Below are 25,752 nucleotides of genomic sequence, written 5' to 3'. Positions count from 1 at the left end.
AAGGTAGGTGATAGATTAGTGTTAATGTGTCTTTTTGGTGGCTTTACATTGCTGACCGGGATGCATGAAAAGTACAAAGAATAGCAAAGGACATGTGCAGAGGTCTCACATTATTCATTGGCTGATGTTATTGAACCTAGACCGCATGGACTGGGTAGATGTAACAGTGCCTTCTCTCCATATTTTCTAACAGTGATGCACAAAATCAATAATCTGGGTCAAATGTGCCAGTAACCAAAAGGTTGTTAGATCAAATCCCCGAGCTGACAAGGTAAAAATCTGTCTTTCTGTCCCTGAACAAGGCAGTTAACCCACTGTTCCTAGGCCGTCATTGTAAATAGGAATTTGTTGACTGACTTGCTAAGTTAAATAAAGGTTAAATAAAAATACATTTAAAAAAATGGACCATTAAGCATTTATCTTAATATCTGTGAAAGGTTATAGATTGTTGCAAGGTATGTCACCGTTTTGTCTGTCAAGTAGGCCTAAACAATGTCAATTTACCCCTTTTACCACGTTACGGAGCAGTTGAGGATTAGAGGAATTATGTAAATAGAAAAGTACTGGATTTGGATGTCTGTCCTCTAAGCTTCATCATGAAATGTGACCAAATTAATGTTTAAATTTCTTTGTGATTTAAAAAAAAGTCTATGTGTATGCCGGAACAATGTTTTGTAGGAAAGAGATCCCTCTTGGTTCATCCCATGTTTCCATTGATTATTGTATACTCTATAAACGGACAAATACCGGTCATGGCTAGCTGGGATACAGTTTATGTCAAATTGAAGTCAAAAGTAGATTTGTTTGCATTTTAGCTAACCCTAACCTTTTCCTAACCATAACCTAAGTATCCTAACCTGCTACATGCATTATCCTAACCTGCTGCGTAAATTCTAACCTGCTACTAAAAGTAAACTCTGACAAAAACTATCTCATCGTAAATCCATGGCAATAGAGGAGGGGTTTGGGGATTTCAGACATTTTGATTGGCTAACCGTAGGAGTTCTGAGGATGAAGTAGGTGTTATGTGTTGTGATTATTTTTTTCCCCACCCGGTTAGACTACAATTGTGTGATTGTTATGATGATTTCTACCGTTTAATGGGCTAATTAGTCTAATCGGGTGTCTTTCCTGGCGTTTGAGACTAAATTGTTTAGATTTGAAAATCCAACTGTGGTATTGGAAGGGGGGCTCGGGGCTGTTTGTGCTTGTCCATGTTGGTGTTCGAGTGAGAAAGACACAGAAAACCAATCAGTAAAAACATCACATCCTCTTCATTATCGATGCATTGTGCCGAGAACATCAAAATAGCCTTTCCAGACTGAAGTCAGGAGGACTTCGAGTTAGGTGTTTGGCAGACTAACTGGGCCTATACAAGTGAATGACCTTGTTTCATTTTTAAATTAAGGAATTAATTAAATCAACATGCACTTCACTTTCATATTGTTTAGTGAAAAATAACAGCATTTAATCCATACGGCTTCCACACACAATATGTCTTACTAAATAAGCACAATATTGGTTTCGATCAAAGGTGGTGGTTAACTTTAAACCTGACAGTACCTTGTCACAATAGAGTTGGTATAGGAACATCAGTGTGTGGGCCTTTTCCCCACTACATTAGTAACGTAGTAACATTCATGTTGACCATGCACAACTTGATTATACAGGTTAGGGTTATTCGTAACACACAGCCTTTTTGCCTTTGTTTGTCCTTTCTGAATAAAGGAAGTTGCATTGTTTCAGACAAGTCAAATTAGCATCAGTGCTACTTCTTCATGCTCCAGACTTGCTGGTAGCAGGTGAGCTGGAGAGCGAAGATGGGAGCAGGGTGGGGCGTTGCGCATGCACGGTGGCCACGGCCCTCATCACCGGTTATATTCTCGCTCCCTGTTGGTGACTGACTGTCTGGACAGGCTTGGCTCAGCATTGGAACGTGAGGAAAGACTGTCAGACCGTTCAGGTTCATTCAGCAAACCTCTTTGGACGTTGGAACGGATAGAGTTATTTCACGAATTTAGTTATTGGTTCTGTTGCAGGCGATAGCTGCAGACACAATTTTGTCTGGGCGTGGACTGGTCTCAACCCATCTGAGCATCCATTCCTTTCATTGCTAGTGGTCTAGTTTACATAAGTGTGGTGACTACCATAATCGAGGAGGCTGACAACGCGCCGCTAAAATGTCCGGGTACCAGGGAAAGAAAAATATCCCACGCATTACAGTGAGTATTGTGTTTTAAATGCTTATAGTTTTACAAAATGGTATGTAAAATCTAGACCGGCGATGCATGGCTGAACAAGCTAGCAGTGGGGATTACACAGTTAGCTTGCTAGCTACAGCCAGCATAGTCTGAGGAGGACTGGATCCATTTGTACAAATGCAATGTCACCACTTGCACTGCTATAATAAACAAAGACACGGTAATTGGTCATAAGAAATTGAACGCATTGTAGCTCGCGCTTGTCATTGGAATACTCATTGAGACGCGCATTTTATTCTGTGCATCCTATTTTGCAGCCATTCCATATCCTACCATGTTAGACGATTTAGCCTAGCGGCAGGTTTAGGGAAAAATAATAGATGATTGGGACATTATGTACTTCTTCCTCCTTATATTCAGATTGATTATATTATACTTTTAATGCAGTATTTGTAATACTGTAGTTATAGACCTTGGGAATACCATCATATAAAATCAAATGTGAGGAAAATCCCAGCAACAATAGCATTTGTTTTAGCTAGGCCTCATTATTTTCCAAATTGTTTGGAAATATATTAATTGGATAAATATGTATTTGTCACAACAATTCGTCCTATCAACCCTAGAAAGCATTGGGTTGATTTGCCATGATGACATATGGGGATGGGGACAGTAATTGAAAGGGCAAAAAACATTTCTATAAAGTAGGTCATTGGATGAAATCCATCCTTGCTTTTTGCTGTGATCGTGAAGGCCTGGCTTTTGACTATATGCTGAAATATACTGTAGATACAGTAATGACATTTAGGTATTTAATGGCTTGAATCAAATAACAAACCACACATTTTTGTGCGTTCCTCTCTAAAATATATGAATTATTGAAATAAAAAGGTTCTTGATAGCTGTCCATTTTTGTTTCTGCAAGGGCAGCATGGAGGGGAACAGTTATTTTCAGGCAGCTGTCGGATCTCCTTCACAACTGGAGGAGGCCTATCTAAACCCCTTACATCTCAGGCATTGCATACAAACGACTCAATTCCAGCAGCCCCCAGCCTTCAGATGACAGCATGGTGTGGCTTTAAAAGGGGACCCTGTTATTTGCATGAACTAGGCTACTCTCTCACCCCACCTAAGCAAAGAGATAAGTTATGGGATGCTGGTAATGTACATGGATTTGGCTGTGGGGAGGTATGCTGAGGAGTAGTTTTCTCCGCTCTGCTGAAAAGTAATTATTATTTTAATGTTTTTTTATCGGGGGGTGCTGCAGCACCCTCAGCATCCAATCTTCCCATGGCTATGCCTAGACTAGAGGTCGACCGATTAATCGGAATGGCCGATTTCATGTTTTCATAACAATCTGAAATCGGTGTTTTTGATCGCCAATTATTATTATATAAAAAAAAAGAGACTGCCTGTTACGCGAATGCAGTAAGCCAAGGTAAGTTGCTAGCTAGCATTAAACTTATATTTTAAAAAACAATCAATCATAATCACTAGTTAACTACACATGGTTGATAGTACTAGATATTATCTAGCGTGTCCTGCGTTGCATATAATCTGACTGAGCATACAAGTATCTAAGTATCTGACTGAGCGGTGGTAGGCAGAAGCAAGCACGTAAACATTCATTCAAACAGCACTTTTGGGCATTTTGCCAGCAGCTCTTCGTTGTGCGTCAAGCATTGCGCTGTTTATGACTTCAAACCTATCAACTCCCGAGATGAGGCTGGTGTAACCGAAGTTAAATGGCTAGCTAGTTAGCGTGCGCTAATAATGTTTCAAACGTCACTCGCTCTGAGCCTTCTAGTAGTTGTTCCCCTTGCTCTGCATGGGTAAAGCTGCTTCGATGGTGGCTGTTGTCGTTGTGTTGCTGGTTCGAGCCCAGGGAGGAGCGAGGAGAGTAACGGAAGCTATACTGTTACACTGGCAATACTGAAGTGCCTATAAGAACATCCAATAGTCAAATTTTAATGAAATACAAATGGTATAGAGGGAAATAGTCCTATAATTCCTATAATAACTACAACCTAAAACTTCTTACCTGGGAATATTGAAGACTCATGTTAAAAGGAACCACCAGCTTTCATATGTTCTCATGTTCTGAGCAAGGAACTGAAACGTTAGCTTTCTTACATAGCACATATTGCACTTGTACTTTCTTCTCCGGCACTTTGTTTTTTGCATTATTTAAACCAAATTGAACATGTTTCATTATTTACTTGAGGCTAAATTGATTTTATTGATGTATTATATTAAGTTAAAATAAGTGTTCATTCAGTATTGTTGTAATTGTCATTATTACAAATATATATATTTTTAAATTGGCCGATGTAATCGGTATCGGCTTTTTTGGTTCTCCAATAATCGGTATCGGCGTTGAAAAATCATAATCGGTCGACCTCTAGCCTAGCTAGACCTACTGAACATTTGACCTGTAGCCATAGAGATAGTTGGAGGACTGTAGTGCCCTAAAGCCAGTTTTAGCATGGGGTGCGTAACCTGATTAGGGAGTCCTCCCACAGAGCTCAGAATGAAAGAATCACATTTGATTACGATAATTCATATTAACAGAACATACAAGTCGAGGATGCAATGATGTGCGGTCCTTCTTACCAAATTCTGATGTGCACATTGAAGATGCTAGAGTAACGGGCCACATTTACTTTTTCTCAGCCAACAACACGAGTAATGAACAGCAAAATCACTAGCCTATGTCAATCTACTATCCCCAATAGTAGAAAAGTTTACCTATTGTATTGGTCAGCTTGTCGAGAAGGAAATAGCCTATTCCAAACAGACTTTGGGACAGTTGTGGGAATATAGATCAGAATGTTTAGTTTAAAATGTTGATAAACTATTATTTCCTCACATTATAAGAGTAGCAATACGCACAAGGCAGTAGGCTATGGATGAATGTTTGTTCCATAATGCAGTTAGCAGGAAAACACCGATGTCAAAGCCGCACCATAAAATAATTGCCTCCGGATATGGTCTGATTTTGACTGGGCTACATTGAAGCAAGGCCAAACATGCCTCATAATATGTAGTATAACGTTCAGGTTTCAGACAATTAAGTGTATGTTTTTAAAGTGCATACTGTCTCCAGCCCAATGCGAAGTGGTGTGTGATGCGCTGATGAAACCTGCCTTCCGTTGCCTGTGCAGTTGCTGTTTGAGATGCTGTAGCAGCAGCTCTCGCGCTGTCGGACAGATTTTCAGCTCTGTATCTGCATTTTGTACACGTGTGATAAATAAGATGCTTAATATACAGTATACATGTGCCAATTTAATTCTTCTTATGCAAATTAACCTATAGACCAATAAGCATGACTAGTCAAATGTATTTACATTGACTGGTATTTCCATCAATGAATAGGTTAAAAAACATTATTTCGAAACACGTTTTTTTCCCTTCTCGGACAATCGGCGGACCCCAATTTTATAGACTTTTCTCTTTTTTTTATCGTCCAAAAGCCGGCTATTATCGGCTAATAGAAACCCTGTGTTTTACCTCAATTAGCCACAAAATCCCTAGTTTGAAAGCAACTGTTTTTCTGGAAGCTATGCGGTGCCATTTGCCCTATATTTTCCCCCACATGGGCCGGCCCCTAGCAATTTGAGTTCAACCAATGAGCTTCAGCCCCTTGCCATTTGAGCCAGCTGCACATCATTCACACAGCAGAGACTGCAGTGACATAGTTCACATATCTGCACATATGTGACGTAGTATGCAATTTTCAGGGACCACTTTATGCTTGTGGTTGCTACTTTCAGAACTACTTGCTAAAATGTATACAAAAGTACCAGAGAATCTCTTTAAGGAAGGATCACATAATTCCATCCAAGTCACTAGAAGGGATCAGCCAATAAATTATACTAGTAAAGGAAACATTCCATAACTGCAGGGGGCAGTAAATTGCCAACCGTGGCTTCATACCTATTCAAACAACAAACTCTAGGTGGCAGTGTGCACCCTTTCAGTTTGTTTGCCAACTCATTTATTTATTCATTTTAACTAGGCAAGTCAGTTAAGAACTAATTCTTATTTACAATGACGGCCTAGGTACAGTGGGTTAACTGCCTTGTTCAGGGGCAGAACGACAGATTTTTAACTTGTCAGCTTAGGGATTCGATCTAGCAACCTTTCTGTTACTGGCCCAACGCTCTAACCACTAAGCTACCTGCCGTCCCAAAACTCATAGAAGTAGCAGAATAAGAAAATTGACTACTTCAAATGGCACTGCCCATGCTCTCACGGACACCATAATGGGACAGATACAATGATGCGAAGTCTATGGCTGTAGCCTAAATAATTCAAGGAGAGTATTTGGTACAGAATAATTTCCGTGTCACAAAGATTACCCATCCATTCATCCACAGAGCCCATCCAGCTCAGCATTTTACTGGGCTGGGCTCACTGTACATGAGGCAGGAGGAAGCCTTTTTATGTGAGGATATGGATTTTCATTACCTAACTAGTCATAATGCATGTTCTAAATGCCATTCAGTGGAGTGGTTGCATTTCATTTCGCTCTCACTTAATCACTGTGTCAAGAATTTGCACAGCATGGAGTTGCTCAGATTTTTCACAATTATACCCTGGGCCCAATTGTTAACAGCATTACCATGACATAAATCAATTATATGCTTGCCCTTGAGGCTCTCAATCTCAGGGATGTTTATTTCTCTGAATAAATAGTTTACCTCCACTGGTGCATTTGGGTGTGACAGAGATTCAATTCTGTTTGTGAGGTGTTTATTAAAAGATGCTTCAGTTATCACCTGCCTCTGCAGTGGCAAGACATAGATTAAAACACAATACATCAGTGTTTTGCCTAGATCTCCTAAGACTATTAAAGATACAGGTATTACTATGGATGATGAACAGAGGAAGATAAGTAAGACAAGATCACTCATGGTTCTAAAAGAGGATATTGGAACCAGTGTGCTTTATTCTCTGCATTCAGGCCTGTTATTAAAAATGTTCCAGTTTGAGTCCAGAAATGTAGCATAATCTGACCCACTTGACAATAGTCTGTTAGATCATGATGGAAGAATGCCCTTTTGGATTGCCTTTAAGATTCTGAGGTTTGTCTAAAGTCTTCTCTGCGGCCATTAGTGGTTGGCTATTGGTCACTGTCTAAAGGTGGAAGTGGTCAGGTCAGGGTGCTAGCTAGGGGATACTAACATCCTACATCTTGTGGGCTGCTGTGCAGTCTGGAGAGAGCCTCTGTCAGCCTCATTACAGAAGCTACCCAGCCCACACTCACCGAGGAAGGCCTGATGAGAAGTAGGCCAGCCCGAGCCTACACTAACATGCTCTCCTTAGATGGAAATGGGATTATTTGTCCTACTCTTAAAGGTGCATTGTGCAGAATTCACTCCTCCATTTCCTTGTTGCTAAAATTGTAATATACTGAACAAAAATATAAACGCAACATGTAAAGTGTTGGTCCCATGCACACATTTGTTTACATCCCTGTTAGTGAGCATTTCACCTTTGCCAAGGTAATCCATCCACGTTACACATGTGTGGCATATCAAGAAGCTGATTAAACAGCATGATCGTTACATAGGTGCACCTTGTGCTGGGGACAAAAGCCCACTCTAAAATGTTCAGTTTTGTCACACAACACAATGCCACAAATGTTCTCAAGTTTTGAGGAAGCACGCAATTGGCATGCTGACTGCAGGAATGTCCACCAGAGCTGTTGCCAGAGAATTTAATTTTAATTCCTCTACGGTAAGCCGCCTCCAACATAATTTTAGAGAATTTGTCTGTACTTCCATCCGGCCTCAACCACTAAACACGTGTAACTGGGCGGCAGGGTAGCCTAGTGGTTAGAGCGTTGGACTAGTAACCGGAAGGTTGCAAGTTCAAATCCCCGAGTTGACAAGGTACAAATATGTCGTTCTGCCCCTGAACAGGCAGTTAACCCACTGTTCCTAGGCCGTCATTGAAAATAAGAATTTGTTCTTAACTGACTTGCCTAGTTAAATAAAGGTAAAAAAATATATATTTTTTTTAAACCATGCCAGCCCAGGACCTCAACATCCGGCTTCTTCACCTGCACGAAATCGTCTGAGACAAGCAACCCGGACCGCTGATGAAACTGTGGGTTTGCACAACCGAAGAATTTATGCAAAAACTGTCAGAAACCGTCCCAGGGAAGCTCATTTGCGTGCTCATCATTCTCATCAGGGTCTTGACCTGACTGCAGTTCGGCGTTGTAACCAACTTCAGTGGGCAAATGCTCACCTTCACTGGCACTCTGGAGAAGTGTGCTCTTCACGGATGAACCCCGGTTTCAACTGTACCAGGCAGATGGCAAACAGTGTATGGCGTCGTGTTGGCGAGCGGTTTGCTGTTCACGACGTTGACATCAGAATGCCCATGGTGGCGGTGGGGTTATGGTATGGGCAGGCATAAGCTACGGACAATGAACACAATTGCATTTTATTTATTGCAATTTGATTGCACAGAGAAACCATGACGAGATTCTGAGGTCCATTGTCATGCCATTCATCCGCCGCCATTACTTCATGTTTCAGCATGATAATGCACGGCCCCATGTCTGTACACAACTCCTGTAAGCTGAAAATGTCCCAGTTCTTCCATGGCCTGCATACTCACCCAACATGTCACCCATTGAGCATGTTTGGGATGCTCTGGATTGACATGTATGACAGTGTGTTCCAGTTCCCGCCAATATTCAGCAACTTTGCACAGCCATTGAAGAGTGGGACAACATTCCACAGGCCACTATCAACAGCCACATCAACTCTATGCAAAAGAGATGCTGCATGAGGCAAATGGTGATCACACCAGATACTGACTGGTTTTCTGATCCACACCCCTACCTTTTAAAATAAAAAAAGTATCTGACCAACAGATGCGTATCTGTATTCCCAGTCATGTGAAATCCATAGATTGTAGCCAAATTCATTTGTCAGTTGACTGATTTTACGTATGAACTGTAACTCAGTAAAATTGTTGCATGTTCGTTTATATTTTTGTTTAGTGTAGTTCACCTAATGTAGAGAATCATTGTACCATCTAAACTGCTGTGAAATATATTTTCAATAACCATATATTGTTTTTTCAGTTTGAAGCTGGTGTATAAAACCAAAAGTAAAAGATGCATTTGGTCAGGTTGCTCAAAATGTTACGTATTGCAGCTTAAGTGCATTCTCTTGGTCTTCCATTAACCCATGCCCTAGTCTACACAGCACTTTCCTCTGCATCTCAGACTGAACTAAGCTACCCCTCTGATCTGAGCTATTCTCCATGATCTGAGCTGTTTGTGATCGGGGTGGAATCTCTTATGACTTAATGTATAAAGCCTGATTCTATATGAAAGATATGGCCTAGGCTAGTAAAAATGTACAATCCGAGTGCTGTCTGAGTAGATTATGGATGTGGTTGCTTTAATAGGGCTTTTCTGTTGGACATTAGCCTAGTCTTTGCACTCACATAATATGGAGACGCGTTATGAGTATGTGTTAACTGCATCACTGGTTTGACAGAGAAAGAAACAGCTCTGGTTGGGAATAGTTGGTTATGAAAACTTTGCAGAAAGAGACAAAGAAAGAAAGATGTGGCCATAAACCTGTGTCCTTTTGTTTGAAATTTTCCATGTAAACAAATCAAACTTAAATTTTTGAATACCGTTGTGTTACATTGTTTTTTACTTAGCTCTGCTTATGCGTTGTTGTTTGGGGTTTCTTGGCAGACTAGACAATGGCCATGTCTTGGCAAAGCCCTAGTGCTGTTCTATACAGGAATGCATGCCGAGGATTCTATCCTTTTGTGCAGCTTGTTCGTTAGCTACTCATGGAACGCCTCTGTGCTTCTATTCAGTGTGGTTCTGTTAAAGTTCTCCTGGACGGATGGATGTGCGGGGTTGAGTATTGGCTAGCTTACCTTTCATGGCAAATATGTTCAATGTGGAATATGCTTTTTAATCAATGGGTTGTGGTACTCACTGCTATAACATTTACATTTACATTTAAGTCATTTAGCAGACGCTCTTATCCAGAGCGACTTACAAATTGGTGCATTCACCTTATGACCTCCAGTGGAACAGTAGTGCATCTAAATCTTTTCAGGGGGAGGGGGGGGTGAGAGGGATTACTTTATCCTATCCTAGGTATTCCTTAAAGAGGTGGGGTTTCAGGTGTCTCCGGAAGGTGGTGATTGACTCCGCTGTCCTGGCGTCGTGAGGGAGTTTGTTCCACCATTGGGGGGCCAGAGCAGCGAACAGTTTTGACTGGGCTGAGCGGGAACTGTACTTCCTCAGTGGTAGGGAGGCGAGCAGGCCAGAGGTGGATGAACGCAGTGCCCTTGTTTGGGTGTAGGGCCTGATCAGAGCCTGGAGGTACTGAGGTGCCGTTCCCCTATAAATACAATCAAGTCCAATATAAATTAAATTCTGTCTCTTCCCACAGAGTGATCGTCTCCTAATCAAAGGTGGGAAGATTGTGAATGATGACCAGTCTTTCCTTGCTGACATCTATATGGAGGATGGCGTCATCAAGTAAGTCCTAATAGTTAGAGTGCCATTTTCTTGCCTGCACCTTTGTTGGTTATATAAACTCAGTAAAATAAGAAACGTTCCTTTTTCAGGACCCTGTCTTTCAAAGATAATTAGTAGAAATCCAAATAGCTTCACATATCGTCATTGTAAAGGGTTTTAACACTGTTTCCCTAGCTTGTTCAATGAACCATAAACAATTAATGAACACGCACCTGTGGAACAGTTGTTAAGACACTAACAGCTTACAGATAGTAGGCAATTAAGGTCACAGTTATGAAAACTTAGGACACTAAAGAGGTCTTTCTACTGACTCGTGTAACAACACCTGCACAGGATCGGTACATCCGAACATCACACCTGCGGGACAGGTACAGGATGGCAACAACAACTGCACGAGTTACACCAGGAACACACAATCCCTCCATCAGTGCTCAGACTGTCCGCAATAGGCTGAGAGAGGCTGGACTGAGGGCTTGTAGGCCTGTTGTAAGGCAGGTCCTCACAAGACATCACTGGCAACAACGTCGCCTATGAGCACAAACCCACCGTCGATGGACCAGACAGGACTGGCAAAAAGTGCTCTTCACTGACGAGTCGCGGTTTTGTCTCACCAGGGGTGATGGTCGGCTTTGCGTTTATCGTCGAAGAAATGAGCGTCACACCGACGCCTGTACTCTTTTGCAGGCAATCTCAACACTATGCGTTACAGGGAAGACATCCACCTCCCTCATGTGGTACCCTTCCTGCAGGCTCATCCTGACATGACCCTCCAGCATGACAATGCCACCAGCCATACTGCTCATTCTGTGCGTGATATCCTGCAAGACAGCAATGTCAGTGTTCTGCCATGGCCAGTGAAGAACCCGGATCTCAATCCCATTGAGCACGTTTGGGACCTGTTGGATCGGAGTGTGAGGGCTAGGGCCATTCCCCCAAAAATGTCCAGGAACTTGCAGGTGCCTTGGTGGAAGAGTGGGGTAACATCTCACAGCAAGAACTGGCAAATCTGGTACAGTCCATGAGGAGGAGATGCACTGCAGTACTTAATGCAGCTGGTGGCCACACTGGATACTGCTTGTTACATTTGACCCCCCCTTTGTTCTGGGACACATTATTCCATTTCTGTTAGTCACATGTCTGTGGAACTTGTTCAGTTTATGTCTCAGTTGTTGAATCTTGTTATGTTCATACAATTATTTACACATGTTAAGTTTGCTGAAAATAAACGCAGTTGACGGTGAGAGGACGTTTCTTTATTTGCGGAGTTTATATGAAGAAAATCTGTATATTGTTTTGTAATACCTTTTGAAAATTTCTCTCAATCCGTTTCTTCTTCTCTCAGGCAAATTGGAGAGAACCTGATTGTTCCTGGTGGGGTGAAGATCATTGATGCCCATGGGCACATGGTGATTCCCGGGGGCATAGATGTGCACACACGCTTCCAGATGCCAGACAGGGGCATGGTGTCAGCAGATGACTTCTACCAGGGCACCCGAGCTGCTCTGGCTGGGGGAACCACCATGATCAGTATGTACTAATGAAATGGCATACTTGACAGAAACCCATAATACATGTGATGTCTAGGTAGATTCTGACTTACTGATACTTGGTACTGACATCCTAGATGGTAAATTGCTGAAGTTGGTAACGGAATAATTTTTTCCCCTGTTTGCCGCATTTTCAATATAAGCTTAGAAGAGGGCGTGTGCCCTCAGGCCTGGAGGAAGGGAAAAGGTCATTACACGGCCAAAGAATAGCAAACTTCCGGCGCCGACAGAGATGGCCGCCTCGCTTCGCGTTCCTAGGAAACTATGCAGTTTTTTGTTTTTTTACGTGTTATTTCTTACATTAGTACCCCAGGTCATCTTAGGTTTCATTACATACAGTCGAGAAGAACTACTGAATATAAGATCAGCGTCAACTCACCATCAGTACGACCAAGAATATGTTTTCCGCGACGCGGATCCTGTGTTCTGCCTTACAAACAGGCCAACGGAATTGATTCCAGGCAGCGACCCCAAAAAACGACTTCGTAAAAGAGGGAAACGTAGCGGTCTTCTGGTCAGACTCCGGACACGGGCACATCGTGCACCACTCCCTAGCATTCTTCTTGCCAATGTCCAGTCTCTTGACAACAAGGTTGATGAAATCCGAGCAAGGGTAGCATTCCAGAGGGACATCAGAGACTGTAACGTTCTCTGCTTCACGGAAACATGGCTCACTGGAGAGACGCTATCCGGGGCGGTGCAGCCAACGGGTTTCTCCACGCATCGCGCCGACAGAAACAAACATCTTTCTGGTAAGAAGAGCGGCGGGGGCGTATGCCTCATGACTAACAAGACATGGTGTGATGAAGGAAACATACAGGAACTCAAATCCTTCTGTTCACCTGATTTAGAATTCCTCACAATCAAATGTAGACCGCATTATCTACCAAGAGAATTCTCTTCGATTATAATCACAGCCGTATATACCCCCCCCCAAGCAGACACATCGATGGCTCTGAACGAACTTTATTTAACTCTTTGCAAACTGGAAACCATTTATCCGGAGGCTGCATTCATTGTAGCTGGGGATTTTAACAAAGCTAATCTGAAAACAAGACTCCCTAAATTTTATCAGCATATCGATTGCGCAACCAGGGGTGGTAAAACCCTGGATCATTGTTACTCTAACTTCCGCGACGCATATAAGGCCCTGCCTTATATAAGGCCCTTTCGGAAATAGCTGACCACGACTCCATTTTGTTGATCCCTGCCTACAGACAGAAACTTAAACAAGAGGCTCCCACGCTGAGGTCTGTCCAACGCTGGTCCGATCAAGCTGACTCCACACTCCAAGACTGCTTCCATCACGTGGACTGGGACATGTTTCGTATTGCGTCAGATAACAATATTGACGAATACGCTGATTCGGTGTGCGAGTTCATTAGAACGTGCGTTGAAGATGTCGTTCCCATAGCAACGATAAAAACATTCCCTAACCAGAAACCGTGGATTGATGGCAGCATTCGCGTGAAACTGAAAGCGCGAACCACTGCTTTTAATCAGGGCAAGGTGTCTGGTAACATGACCGAATACAAACAGTGCAGCTATTCCCTCCGCAAGGCTATCAAACAAGCTAAGCGTCTGTACAGAGACAAAGTAGAATCTCAATTCAACGGCTCAGACACAAGAGGCATGTGGCAGGGTCTACAGTCAATCACGGACTACAAGAAGAAACCCAGCCCAGTCACGGACCAGGATGTCTTGCTCCCAGGCAGACTAAATAACTTTTTTGCCCGCTTTGAGGACAATACAGTGCCACTGACACGGCCTGCAACGAAAACATGCGGTCTCTCCTTCACTGCAGCCGAGGTGAGTAAGACATTTAAATGTGTTAACCCTCGCAAGGCTGCAGGCCCAGACGGCATCCCCAGCCGCGCCCTCAGAGCATGCGCAGACCAGCTGGCCGGTGTGTTTACGGACATATTCAATCAATCCCTATACCAGTCTGCTGTTCCCACATGCTTCAAGAGGTCCACCATTGTTCCTGTTCCCAAGAAAGCTAAGGTAACTGAGCTAAATGAATACCGCCCCGTAGCACTCACTTCCGTCATCATGAAGTGCTTTGAGAGACTAGTCAAGGACCATATCACCTCCACCCTACCTGACACCCTAGACCCACTCCAATTTGCTTACCGCCCAAATAGGTCCACAGACGATGCAATCTCAACCACACTGCACACTGCCCTAACCCATCTGGACAAGAGGAATACCTATGTGAGAATGCTGTTCATCGACTACAGCTCGGCATTCAACACCATAGTACCCTCCAAGCTCGTCATCAAGCTCGAGACCCTGGGTCTCGACCCCGCCCTGTGCAACTGGGTACTGGACTTCCTGACGGGCAGCCCCCAGGTGGTGAGGGTAGGCAACAACATCTCCTCCCCGCTGATCCTCAACACGGGGGCCCCACAAGGGTGCGTTCTGAGCCCTCTCCTGTACTCCCTGTTCACCCACGACTGCGTGGCCACGCACGCCTCCAACTCAATCATCAAGTTTGCGGACGACACAACAGTGGTAGGCTTGATTACCAACAACGACGAGACGGCCTACAGGGAGGAGGTGAGGGCCCTCGGAGTGTGGTGTCAGGAAAATAACCTCACACTCAACGTCAACAAAACTAAGGAGATGATTGTGGACTTCAGGAAACAGCAGAGGGAACACCCCCCTATCCACATCGATGGAACAGTAGTGGAGAGGGTTGCAAGTTTTAAGTTCCTCGGCATACACATCACAGACAAACTGAATTGGTCCACTCACACAGACAGCGTCGTGAAGAAGGCGCAGCAGCGCCTCTTCAACCTCAGGAGGCTGAAGAAATTTGGCTTGTCACCAAAAGCACTCACAAACTTCTACAGATGCACAATCGAGAGCATCCTGGCGGGCTGTATCACCGCCAGGTACGGCAACTGCTCCGCCCTCAACCGTAAGGCTCTCCAGAGGGTAGTGAGGTCTGCACAACGCATCACCGGGGGCAAACTACCTGCCCTCCAGGACACCTACACCACCCGATGTTACAGGAAGGCCATAAAGATCATCAAGGACATCAACCACCCGAGCCACTGCCTGTTCACCCCGCTATCATCCAGAAGGCGAGGTCAGTACAGGTGCATCAAAGCTGGGACCGAGAGACTGAAAAACGGCTTCTATCTCAAGGCCATCAGACTGTTAAACAGCCACCACTAACATTGAGTGGCTGCTGCCAACACACTGACATTGACGCTGACCCAACTCCAGCCACTTTAATAATGGGAATTGATGGGAAATGATGTAAATATATCACTAGCCACTTTAAACAATGCTACCTTATATAATGTTACTTACCCTACATTATTAATCTCATATGCATACGTATATACTGTACTCTATATCATCGACTGCATCCTTATGTAATACATGTATCACTAGTCACTTTAACTATGCCACTTTGTTTACTTTGTCTACATACTCATCTCATATGTATATACTGTACTCGATACCATCTACTGTATGCTGCCCTGTACCATCACTCATTCATATATCCTTATGTACATATTCTTTATCCCCTTACACTGTGTATAAGACAGTAGTTTTGGAATTGTTAGTTAGATTACTTTATTACTGCATTGTCGGAACTAGAAGCACAAGCATTTCGCTACACTCGCACTAACATCTGCTAACCATGTGTATGTGACAAATAAAATTTGATTTGGTTTGATTTGAAATCACCCTTTGGTTAGCTGTTTGAACCATTAATCGGCCTGTTAATAGTGTTTAGCAAACTTTTGGAAATCACTTTTGACCAAATACAATGTTATTTTACAGAAAACAACAGACTTTCAGCATGCTTATAAGGAAGGCCCTCAACATGCTCGAAACTGACATAATTGACTAATGATTGGCCGAAAGAAATTGATAATAATAAGATTGTGGGAGCTGTTTTTTTAGATTTCAGTGCAGCTTTTGATATCATTGCTCATAACCTATTGCTGACAAAACGTAGGTTTTATGGATTTATATTCTCTGCCTTATCATGGATTGAGAGTTACCTATCTAATAGAACAGAGGGTTTTCTTTAATGGAAGCCTCTAACATGCTGACCAGACGGCCTGCGTGTGTCCGTCCGTCATTGCGCGCATGTTGATTTGAGGAGAGATTGACTGCATCACTATTGGTCTTTGTGCGAGGTGTTGATGGGTTAAAGGTACAGAACTGTCTGTTCAAGCAGTTTGCACACATTTCGGGCACTCATCAGTACAACACAAGACATGCAGGCAGAGGTTTCTTCACAGTGCCCTGGTCCAGAACAGAGGCTGGGAAACGCACAGTTTTAAATAGTCATGACTACATGGAACTCTCTGCCACCCCGCTAACAGTACAATAGATAAAAGAACACCTTACAGGGACAATATTTTGTACTGTATTTTTAATTGTGTTATGTATTTTATTTGTTGTGTTTAGTTTCCTGTTTGGACCCCAGGAGGAGTAGCCAATACCAGATGTTCACATTGTCTCATGATTTTTAATATATCTGGCCTCTGTAAAATGTGATAATGTTACTGCTAGTGTGTTTTCAATGGTGTGTGTTTGTGTGTGTGTGTAGTTGATCATGTGGTTCCAGAACCTGGTGTGAGCCTGCTGGCAGCGTTCAACCAGTGGAGGGAATGGGCCGACAGCAAGTCCTGCTGTGACTACTCTCTGCATGTGGACATCACTAACTGGCACAAGGGCATGCAGGAGGAGATGGAGAGCCTGGTGAAGGACCATGGTACGCCGCTAACACAATTACACAACCCATTCTCCCTACATTCACTCATGTCAGGGGGTTGGGGCAGTTATTACTTATACTAAGACTCTTTCTGGTTTATTTCCTTCCTGTGACTGTCCTTTCCTCTCCCTTTTCTATCATTTTATTGCTACTATTGCTCATAAGTTTTCTATCTTTAGGTGTCAACTCTTTCCTGGTCTATTTGGCTTATAAGGATGTTTTCCAACTTTCCGACTCCCAGGTACGATTTGAAGCATTTCAGATTGGTATGATTTACTGGCGACGGATGGAGGAGTCAACATTTCTGGAGGCTTGTGCCTTTTTAAAGTAATGATTGCATTGCACTTTGTGTAGCTAAATTGCATGACAGAATGATATTCTGTATTACATTTCTGATAAACTCTTTGGAGGCTGAATCCTAACTATAGATTAGCAGGCGTAAAAAGTAGTTGTTGACGTAAAATGAGGGATTTGCACGAGTGTTCACGTTACGCCTGCGTATCTTGCTTGCTACAGTACGTCACTGCTCCAAACATTCAGAGATTATTGTAGACCTCTTCACCTCTTCTGGAAAGTCTACTGCTTTCTGAATGCTAGGTAAAGGATTGTCTGTCTGGGGTGAATGATCACTCCCATGTGCCTCATGTCTTTCTGTGAGAGCTTTGGTATGGGCCAATATTGAGTTTCCCCACTCAGCACAGGCTGGTTAGTGTTTAGGACTGACACGGGGGATGACTCTTGCAACACGTGCTGAAAGATTGCCTGACCGTTTCCTGTGGCCTATTGCAGCTGTGAATACCTAGTTGATTGCCGTGGGAATTCGGAGTTGAACAAAGTGGTCCAAGCTAAAGAGAGAAGTGGAGTAAATGAACTAATCTGTGCATTTAGTGCTCTCCTTCTGATTCTGATTCTCATCCCAACACGTGTTGCTCTGATAAAGAGATCAGTCATCTTGTAAATGTCCTCATTGCTAAAGCCTGCCCTGCGTGTGACCGTTTGCTTTCCTCCTGTAGATGTACGAGGTGTTCGGTGTCATCAGAGACCTGGGTGCCATCGCTCAGGTGCACGCAGAGAACGGGGACATCATTGCCCAGGTAACAGAACCTCTAATAAACCCTATCACCGTGTCCCAGCTTGCCTTCTCCGCTGGCCAAGCGCAGGTAGCCTAAGGGTTAGAGCGTTGCACCTGTAACTGAAAGGTCGCTGGTTCGAATACCCGAGGTGAAGCACTTATCCCTAGGTTGTTCTAGGGGTGCCGTACTACTATGGCTGACCCTGTAAAACAACACATTTCACAGTTTTATTGTATGTGGCAGTAAATTATATATGTTTTTAAAAGCTGTTGTCTGATGTGTTTGCAGGAGCAGTGCAGGATCCTGGAGCTGGGCATCACTGGCCCTGAGGGTCATGTACTGAGCCGCCCAGAAGAGGTAAGTATGACCTCTGGCCAGGTCCTGTGCTTCTATCAGCCTTCTGCTTGTATTTGATGTGTGCCTTTGGTTGCTTTACATGAACATTAGGTAAGAGGCTGTATGATATTAACAGAATTCAATACAGATGTAAAGTAAATGAGTGAGTCAAGTGTCTGAGTGTTCTTTCCTATGCTTTCTTCTTCCAGAATGCCTAGAAGCATTAAAGCTAGTCTGTAACTCAACATGAAGGTCACTGAGTCTGGTCTGTTTGGACTGAAATCCCTCTCTCTGTGTCTGTCTGGTGTGTAGGTGGAGGCAGAGGCAGTCAACCGGTCAGTCACTGTGGCCAATCAGACCAACTGCCCCCTGTACATCACCAAGGTGATGAGCAAGAGTGCTGCTGACGTCATCGCCCTGGCCAGGAAAAAGGGTACTAGTAAAAAGGAGAAAGAAGTGTGGTGATGGACTACTGCAACATGTTTTTGTATTGATTGTTCTCTGTGGTTATAGATACACTAAATGTCAAATCCCACATAAATGATTCCACTTGTAAATCAGTCCTGGCTTGCAGACCGGCACGAGCACTCTGAGGTGTATAGAACACTGACTCTCCCTGCCATGCTGACCTCGTGTTTTGCTGTGTTTCTGTGGTACTCTAGGCGCTGTGGTGTATGGAGAGCCCATCTCTGCCAGCCTGGGCACGGACGGCACCCACTACTGGAGTAAGAACTGGGCCAAGGCAGCTGCCTTCATCACCTCCCCACCCCTCAGCCCCGACCCCACCACCCCTGACTATCTCAACTCACTGCTCTCCTGGTAGGTACACCATTTACACTATGTACCTTTATTCAACACAGAGCTATGCAGTAATCATGTGTTACTTACACACATCTTCCACCAGAGGGCGGTATGTCATCCTAGCCTCCTGGAAAGTCGTATCACTCAAGACAGAAAGATCAAACATAAGACCTGTCAATAGTCTCTCTCCCTCTTCCCCTCCATCCTTTGTTCCTTTCCAGTGGTGACCTGCAGGTGACTGGTAGTGCTCATTGCACGTTCCACACCTCCCAGCGTGCCGTGGGTAAAGACAACTTCACCCTCATCCCAGAGGGCACCAACGGCACTGAGGAGAGACTCTCCCTCATCTGGGACAAGTGTGTGGTGAGGCACACTACTGACTTTTCTGCCGGGTTTCCTACCATCAAACATACCCCAATCACACATGCTTCTTTTAAATGTATCCTGTTATTGTAAATAGACACAGATATTGTGGTATTAACAATCAATCTACTTTCCCTGTTTGTGCCACAGTTATTCATGTCATCAAGCGGTTGTCTCAGTTGGTGGTGAATGTTTGCAGCTGTTTTGTTAGAAAGGAAGTGACAGCGCCTTGTCTTCTGATTCCCTTAGGTGACTGGAAAAATGGATGAGAACCAGTTTGTGGCTGTGACCAGCACCAATGCAGCTAAGATCTTCAACCTGTACCCCCGTAAGGGCCGCATCGCTGTGGGCTCTGACGCCGACCTGGTCCTCTGGGACCCAGACGTCAGCAAGGTCATCTCTGCCAAGAGCCACAACGTGGTAAGAGCCTGGCCAACCCACACTGTATTGACCATGTCATGGTATTTATACATGGTTTTAGTCACACCTACTGTATGTAGGACTCATTTTCATATGAAACATTGAAGCTCTTTTACCAACAAAGCTTTGATCCAACCTAACAAGTAAAAATCTACTCACCCGAAATGATTTTTCAAAGAACACCTCAATGCAGACTGTTTGGTAGCCTAGCGGTTAGAGAGTTCGGCCAGTAACTTGTCGGTTTGGGTTTGAATACCCAAGCCGGCAAGGTGAAAAATCTGTTGATGTGCCCTTGAGCAATGCACTTAATCATAATTTGGTCCGGGGCGCTGTACTGCTATGTCTGACCCTGTAAAACGTCATATTTCACTGCACCTATCTATCTGGTGTGACAAACGATTTGTATTATTATTTTTTTATCGCTCACTGAGTCATCACTACTCATCATTTAGAGGAGCTAGCTGGCTATATTAGCACTAGTTTCCCAGTAGGATGTCAGCTGAATGTCAGTGACTCACTGTGTAACAGTGTAACAGTCAGTCTTTATCTCTGGGCATCTATGTTGATGTGATTGATGGCCATCACCATGCTGGCACAAGTCATTGAAAGACTAAGACACAGACTGAAGTTCATATTGAAAAAGGCCTCAACTTGTTGTTTTGTGCATGTGATAATCGTGTAGTCTTGGTGTTCTCTTTCTATGTTATTTGCCCTCTTGTACTGTGTCAGTCTATTTGTCACTGTTCTCATCAGAGCTGTTCTTCTGCAGGCGGTGGACTATAATATCTTTGAGGGCATTGAGGTGCGTGGAGCTCCCCTGGTGGTGATCAGCCAGGGCAAAATCGTGTTGGAAGAGGGCGACCTCCATACCACTGAGGGATGTGGGCGCTATGTGAGCCGCAAGCCCTTCCCTGACCATGTCTACAGGAGGATAAAGGCTCGCAGCAGGGTGAGTCTATAGTGCTGTGAAATTGGCACAGAATAGATTGTTTATGACCATTCCCACTGACAGTGATGATCGCAGAACTCGAACAGCCGAACTGATGCTGTCATCTTGTCTGTCTGTCTGTCTCTGTTTGTCTCCTCCAAGCTGACGGAGCTGAGGGGGGTCCCCAGGGGTCTCTATGACGGGCCAGTGTGTGAGAATGTGACACCTAAGGTAATGACTCCGGTCACCTCGGTGAAGACCTCTCCAGCCAAGCTGCAGCAGCAGCAGCAACAGCATCAGCAGGGTCCTCAGCCAGTCCGCAACCTGCACCAGTCTGGCTTCAGCCTGTCTGGTGAGTACAGCTCAAAATGTCTCTCACAGCTCTTACATGGAACATCAGTAGGAATAGCATAATACTAAGACATGTACAGTTGTGGCCAAAAGTTTTGAGAATGAAACAAATATAAATTTTCACAAAGTTTGCTGCTTCAGTGTCTTTAGATATTTTTGTCAGATGTTACTATGGGATACTGAAGTATAATTACAAGCATTACATAAGTGTCAAAGGCTTTTATTAACAATTATATGAAGTTGATGCAAAGAGTGAATATTTGCAGTGTTGACCCTTCAATCCGCCCTGGCATGCTGTCAATTAACTTCTGGGCCACATCCTGACTGATGGCAGCCCATTCTTGAATAATCCATGCTTGGAGTTTGTCAGAATTTGTGGGTTTTTGTTTGTCCACCTGCCTCTTGAGGATTGACCACAAGTTCTCAATGGGATTAAGGTCTGGGGAGTTTCCTGGCCATGGACCCAAAATATGGACCCAAGATGTTTTGTTCCCCGAGCCACTTAGTTATCACTTTTGCCTTATGGCAAGGTGCTCCATCATGCTGGAAAAGGCATTGTTCGTCACCAAGCTGTTCCTGGATGGTTGGGAGAAGTTGCTCTCGGAGGATGTGTTGGTACCATTCTTTATTCATGGCTGTGTTCTTAGGCAAAATTGTGAGTGAGCCCACTCCCTTGGCTGAGAAGCAACCCCCCACGTGAATGGTCTCAGTATGCTTTACTGATGGCATGACACAGGACTGATGGTAGCGCTCACCTTGTTTTCTCCGGACAAGCTTTTTTCCGGATGCCCCAAACAATCGGATAGGGGATTCATCAGAGAAAATTACTTCACCCCAGTCCTCAGCAGTCCAATCCCTGTACCTTTTGCAGAATATCAGTCTGTCCCTGATGTTTTTCCTGGAGAGAAGTGGCTTCTTTGCTGCCTTTCTTGACACCAGGCCATCCTCCAAAAGTCTTTGCCTCACTGTGCGTGCAGATGCACTCACACCTGCCTGCTGCCATTCCTGAGCAAGCTCTGTACTGGTGGTGCCCCGATCCCGTAGCTGAATCAACTTTAGGAGACGGTCCTGGCACTTGCTGGACTTTCTTGGGCGCCCTGAAGCCTTCTTCACAACATTTGAACCGCCCTCCTTGAAGTTCTTGATGATCTGATAAATGGTTGATTTAGGTGCAATCTTACTGGCAGCAATATCCTTGCCTGTGAAGCCCTTTTTGTGCAAAACAATGATGATGGCACGTGTTTCCTTGCAGGTAACCATGGTTGACAGAGGAAGAACAATGATTCCAGGCACCACCCTCCTTTTGAAGCTTCCAGTCTGTTATTCAAACTCAATCAGCATGGCAGAGTGATCTCCAGCCTTGTCCTCGTCAACACTCACACCTGTGTTAACGAGAGAATCACTGACATGATGTCAGCTGGTCCTTTTGTGGCAGGGCTGAAATGCAGTTGAAATGTTTTTGGGGGATTCAGTTCATTTGCATGGCAAAGAGGGACTTTGCAATTCATCTGATCACTCTTCATAACATTCTGGAGTATATACAAATTGCCATCATACAAACTGAGGCAGCAGACTTTGTGAAAATTAATATTTGTGTCATTCTCAAAACTTTTGGCCACGACTGTAGGCACTCCAGTTTTATCATTTTGGCCTGCAATTTTACAATATATTTAATCTGTTACAAATAAACAACTTCTTGTGTTGTTTTTTTGTCAGGGAAATCAGAGCGATGTCTCATTCAAATCCCCTTTAAGATTTGACTTTTTTTCTCTCTATCTCTCATGCCCAGGTGCACAGGTTGATGATAATATTCCTCGCCGCAACACCCAGCGCATCGCGGCGCCCCCTGGTGGGAGGTCGAACATCACCAGCCTGGGTTAAGCTCTCCTGTCAGCTGAGCCAGAGAGGAGATGAGCGGGAGAATCCACCCCAACTCCCAGACAAACCATCACAACCAACGCTTCATCTAATGTGATCCTTCTCCCTGACTCAACTGCACCCTGGTCAAAAACACTTCACCTTCATCCATATTTAACAGCTCTGTCACCTCATTCAAAGAAAAAAAAGTGATAGCACTTAATGTTTTGTTTTGTATGACCTATATGCCACCTTCATTTTTTTTTTTAAAGGAAGAGTCAAGTGAATTTAGACCGCTTGGTGTTTTACAGTTTTGTGACAAATATATTTATATCCCATTTAAGTTTGGGCTTTGTTTACATTTTGGCTTTTAATTGTACAAGAGGAACTGTGGATTGCAGTCGTGACATTTGATGTATCTGCTATTTAATGGGCCTTGACACGCATTGTTTCCAAGAAGTGATAAATGTCGTTATGAACTACGGAGACACTGAATTGAATCATTGTCAAAGACACGTGGCATATTTTATTAAAATACATCTTATTGTTTTCCTTCTATCCTATAAGTGAATGGAATGGTTTCTTGCATTTGGCATAATTTTAAGGCTTTAGAGTAGTGTCGTTTAAGTAACTGAGAGGACCTTTTAACCGCTCTGTCAGTTTGCAGTATTTGAATTACTTTAAACAGCTGTGAGTTCTTGGTATTATCCTCCCAGTCTTTCTGGTCAGAATTACCACAGAAGTTTCAGCTGAACAAATTCACTTTAATCTTCCTTTCTCTCATTACTGCACTTTTTGTATTGTTGTAATATTTTTGTTGTTAATATTCTACATTTTCAATCGTGTCTAGAGCTAAAACACTACTGTAATCTCTGAAATATTGACTATTAGATCTTAGCTTGTTTGCTGTTGGAATGCACAGAAGTCAAAGGTGAGAGTATTGTAGGGTTAAACCATTCATCTCCTCACTCAGAACACCTTTGACACAAAGCATGCACAATACATGGCAGCAGGGAGAACCTTCGGCAAAAAAACAAACAGACGAGAGACATTTTGCCTCTTATTTCATCCTTTATTTTTCTTTAGCTTTCCAAAGTTAAAGCTCGCCAAGACACCAGGCTTCCTATAATCACACTGCTGTTTATTTCTAATGACACTGACAGCCATGCTGGATAGAAGGTTGCCCCTAGCAACCTCTCTGGTGCTATTTGTTCAATGCTGTGTATGTGCAGATGGTGGTGCCTACTTTTTCCACTCAACCACACAAATTCAAGCTTTGTGAAAACCACTTTACGGGGGAAGCGGGGTTAGCTCTTACCATTCCTCCATCATGGTCTCATACGTCACAGGTCTTCATTTTCTATCTGCTAAAGTGCAAAAGGTGAATCTGTGAAAATGTTGATTTGTATTAGATGTTTGTTTGTTATTTTTCAGAATGTTTGTTCAATATCACTTGCCTGCCTATTCTATAAAGTATTGATTGATTGCACACTATATGAACCATGTATTTATGAAAAATATATCTTAAGCACTGTCAGTGACAAAGCTAGTACAAGTGGTGCTTTGAGATCCAGTGAAAAAAAGCTATGATAATGAAATCCATTATTTACAGTGTGCCGGTTATGTGGTTTGACTCCTGTCCTTATTGTTGGAGACATTAAAATAGCATCTCCATGTAGCTCTGTGAGTGTTGACGATGGGAGCCACTTTTAACAGGTGCTCCATCATCACTCTCTTTATCCTCTTACCTATTCACATTAGACCCCACTGTTAGTGCCACTCATCAGGGTATGGACAATGTTAGTTAGCCACTCACTAAGCACTCACTGTGTGAAAGGTACAGTAGGGACCTTTTACAGTAGGCTCCTTATTCATCTGATCAGTTTTCTGTATAGCATTGTATTATTTCCTCCTTGCCTTGTTTAGGTACAGGTCATCATGCCAAGCTTGTATGTGATGTAAGTGAATTGCAGATGGAGAGGTTTCCTATAGTGTTTATTTTTATTTCTGAAGTTTAGCACTGTCATTGCCCTCTCTGCCCTGCCATCTAGTGATAAACTGTTGACCATGTATGTTTTGTAGGCTACTGGGATTTTGGGGTACTTATTCCTGACGGCATTGAATCCTATCGGTGTTGATGTAAATGGTTTTAAACATTAAAAAATTCAACAAAATTCTTTGTCTCTAACAGTTATTGTGCTAGCAGATACTGGTTTAGTTTTGGTCATAAAATAGAGGCGCAACTTTGGTTTTAGAAGTGGGGGGGGGGGGGGACATACACATATAGTCAAGTTTGGACACCTACTCATTCCAAGTTTTTTCATTATTTTGACTATTTTCTACATTGTAGAATAATAGTGAAGACATCAAAACTATGAAATAACACATATGGAGTCATGTAGTTACCAAAAAACTGTTAAACAAATCAAGATATATTTTAGATTCTTCAAAGTAGCCACCCTTTGCCTTGATGACAGCTTTGCACACTTGGTATTCTCTCAACCAGCTTCATGAGGTAGTCACCTGGAATGAATTTCAATTAACAGGTTTGCCTTGTTAGAGAGTTTGAGCCAATCAGTTGTGTTGTGACATGGT

The 25,752-nt window shown here is 43.4% G+C and overlaps 1 protein-coding gene across 2 annotated transcripts; it reads left to right on the top strand.

Moving 5' to 3' along the window:
* Positions 1-1,865: 1,865 nt before the first annotated feature.
* On the top strand, positions 1,866-24,651 carry LOC115139994 (dihydropyrimidinase-related protein 2-like). 2 transcript variants are annotated; one of them, XM_029677961.2, is made up of 14 exons: positions 1,866-2,222; positions 10,649-10,737; positions 12,080-12,264; positions 16,864-17,028; positions 17,208-17,269; positions 18,042-18,122; positions 18,390-18,458; positions 18,750-18,870; positions 19,100-19,256; positions 19,460-19,601; positions 19,851-20,021; positions 20,791-20,970; positions 21,112-21,301; positions 23,090-24,651. In XM_029677961.2, exons 1-14 carry the CDS (start codon positions 2,181-2,183, stop codon positions 23,179-23,181), a joined length of 1,746 nt encoding a protein of 581 aa, XP_029533821.1. In that variant the 5' UTR covers positions 1,866-2,180; the 3' UTR covers positions 23,182-24,651. The 2 variants fall into 2 exon arrangements, with proteins under 2 accessions (XP_029533821.1, XP_064882698.1); XM_065026626.1 differs by lacking the exon at positions 23,090-24,651 and adding an exon at positions 22,553-23,077.
* Positions 24,652-25,752: the final 1,101 nt, after the last annotated feature.

This window comes from Oncorhynchus nerka, linkage group LG13 (genome assembly GCF_034236695.1).
Source record: "Oncorhynchus nerka isolate Pitt River linkage group LG13, Oner_Uvic_2.0, whole genome shotgun sequence".
NCBI classification, from domain to species: Eukaryota; Metazoa; Chordata; class Actinopteri; order Salmoniformes; family Salmonidae; genus Oncorhynchus; species Oncorhynchus nerka.
Note: the sequence above shows the minus strand (reverse complement) of the source record. Positions and strands in the feature narration are given on the sequence as shown.

What these genes read in the sequence shown, in the direction of transcription:
- LOC115139994 (XM_029677961.2), top strand. Translation starts at nt 2,181, where the DNA reads ATGTCCGGGTACCAGGGAAAGAAAAATATCCCACGCATTACA. An exon ending in TACTGAGCCGCCCAGAAGAG is followed by an intron (nt 18,459 to 18,749) that starts GTAAGTATGACC and finishes TCTGGTGTGTAG; the next exon opens with GTGGAGGCAGAGGCAGTCAA. An exon ending in GGATAAAGGCTCGCAGCAGG is followed by an intron (nt 20,971 to 21,111) that starts GTGAGTCTATAG and finishes GTCTCCTCCAAG; the next exon opens with CTGACGGAGCTGAGGGGGGT.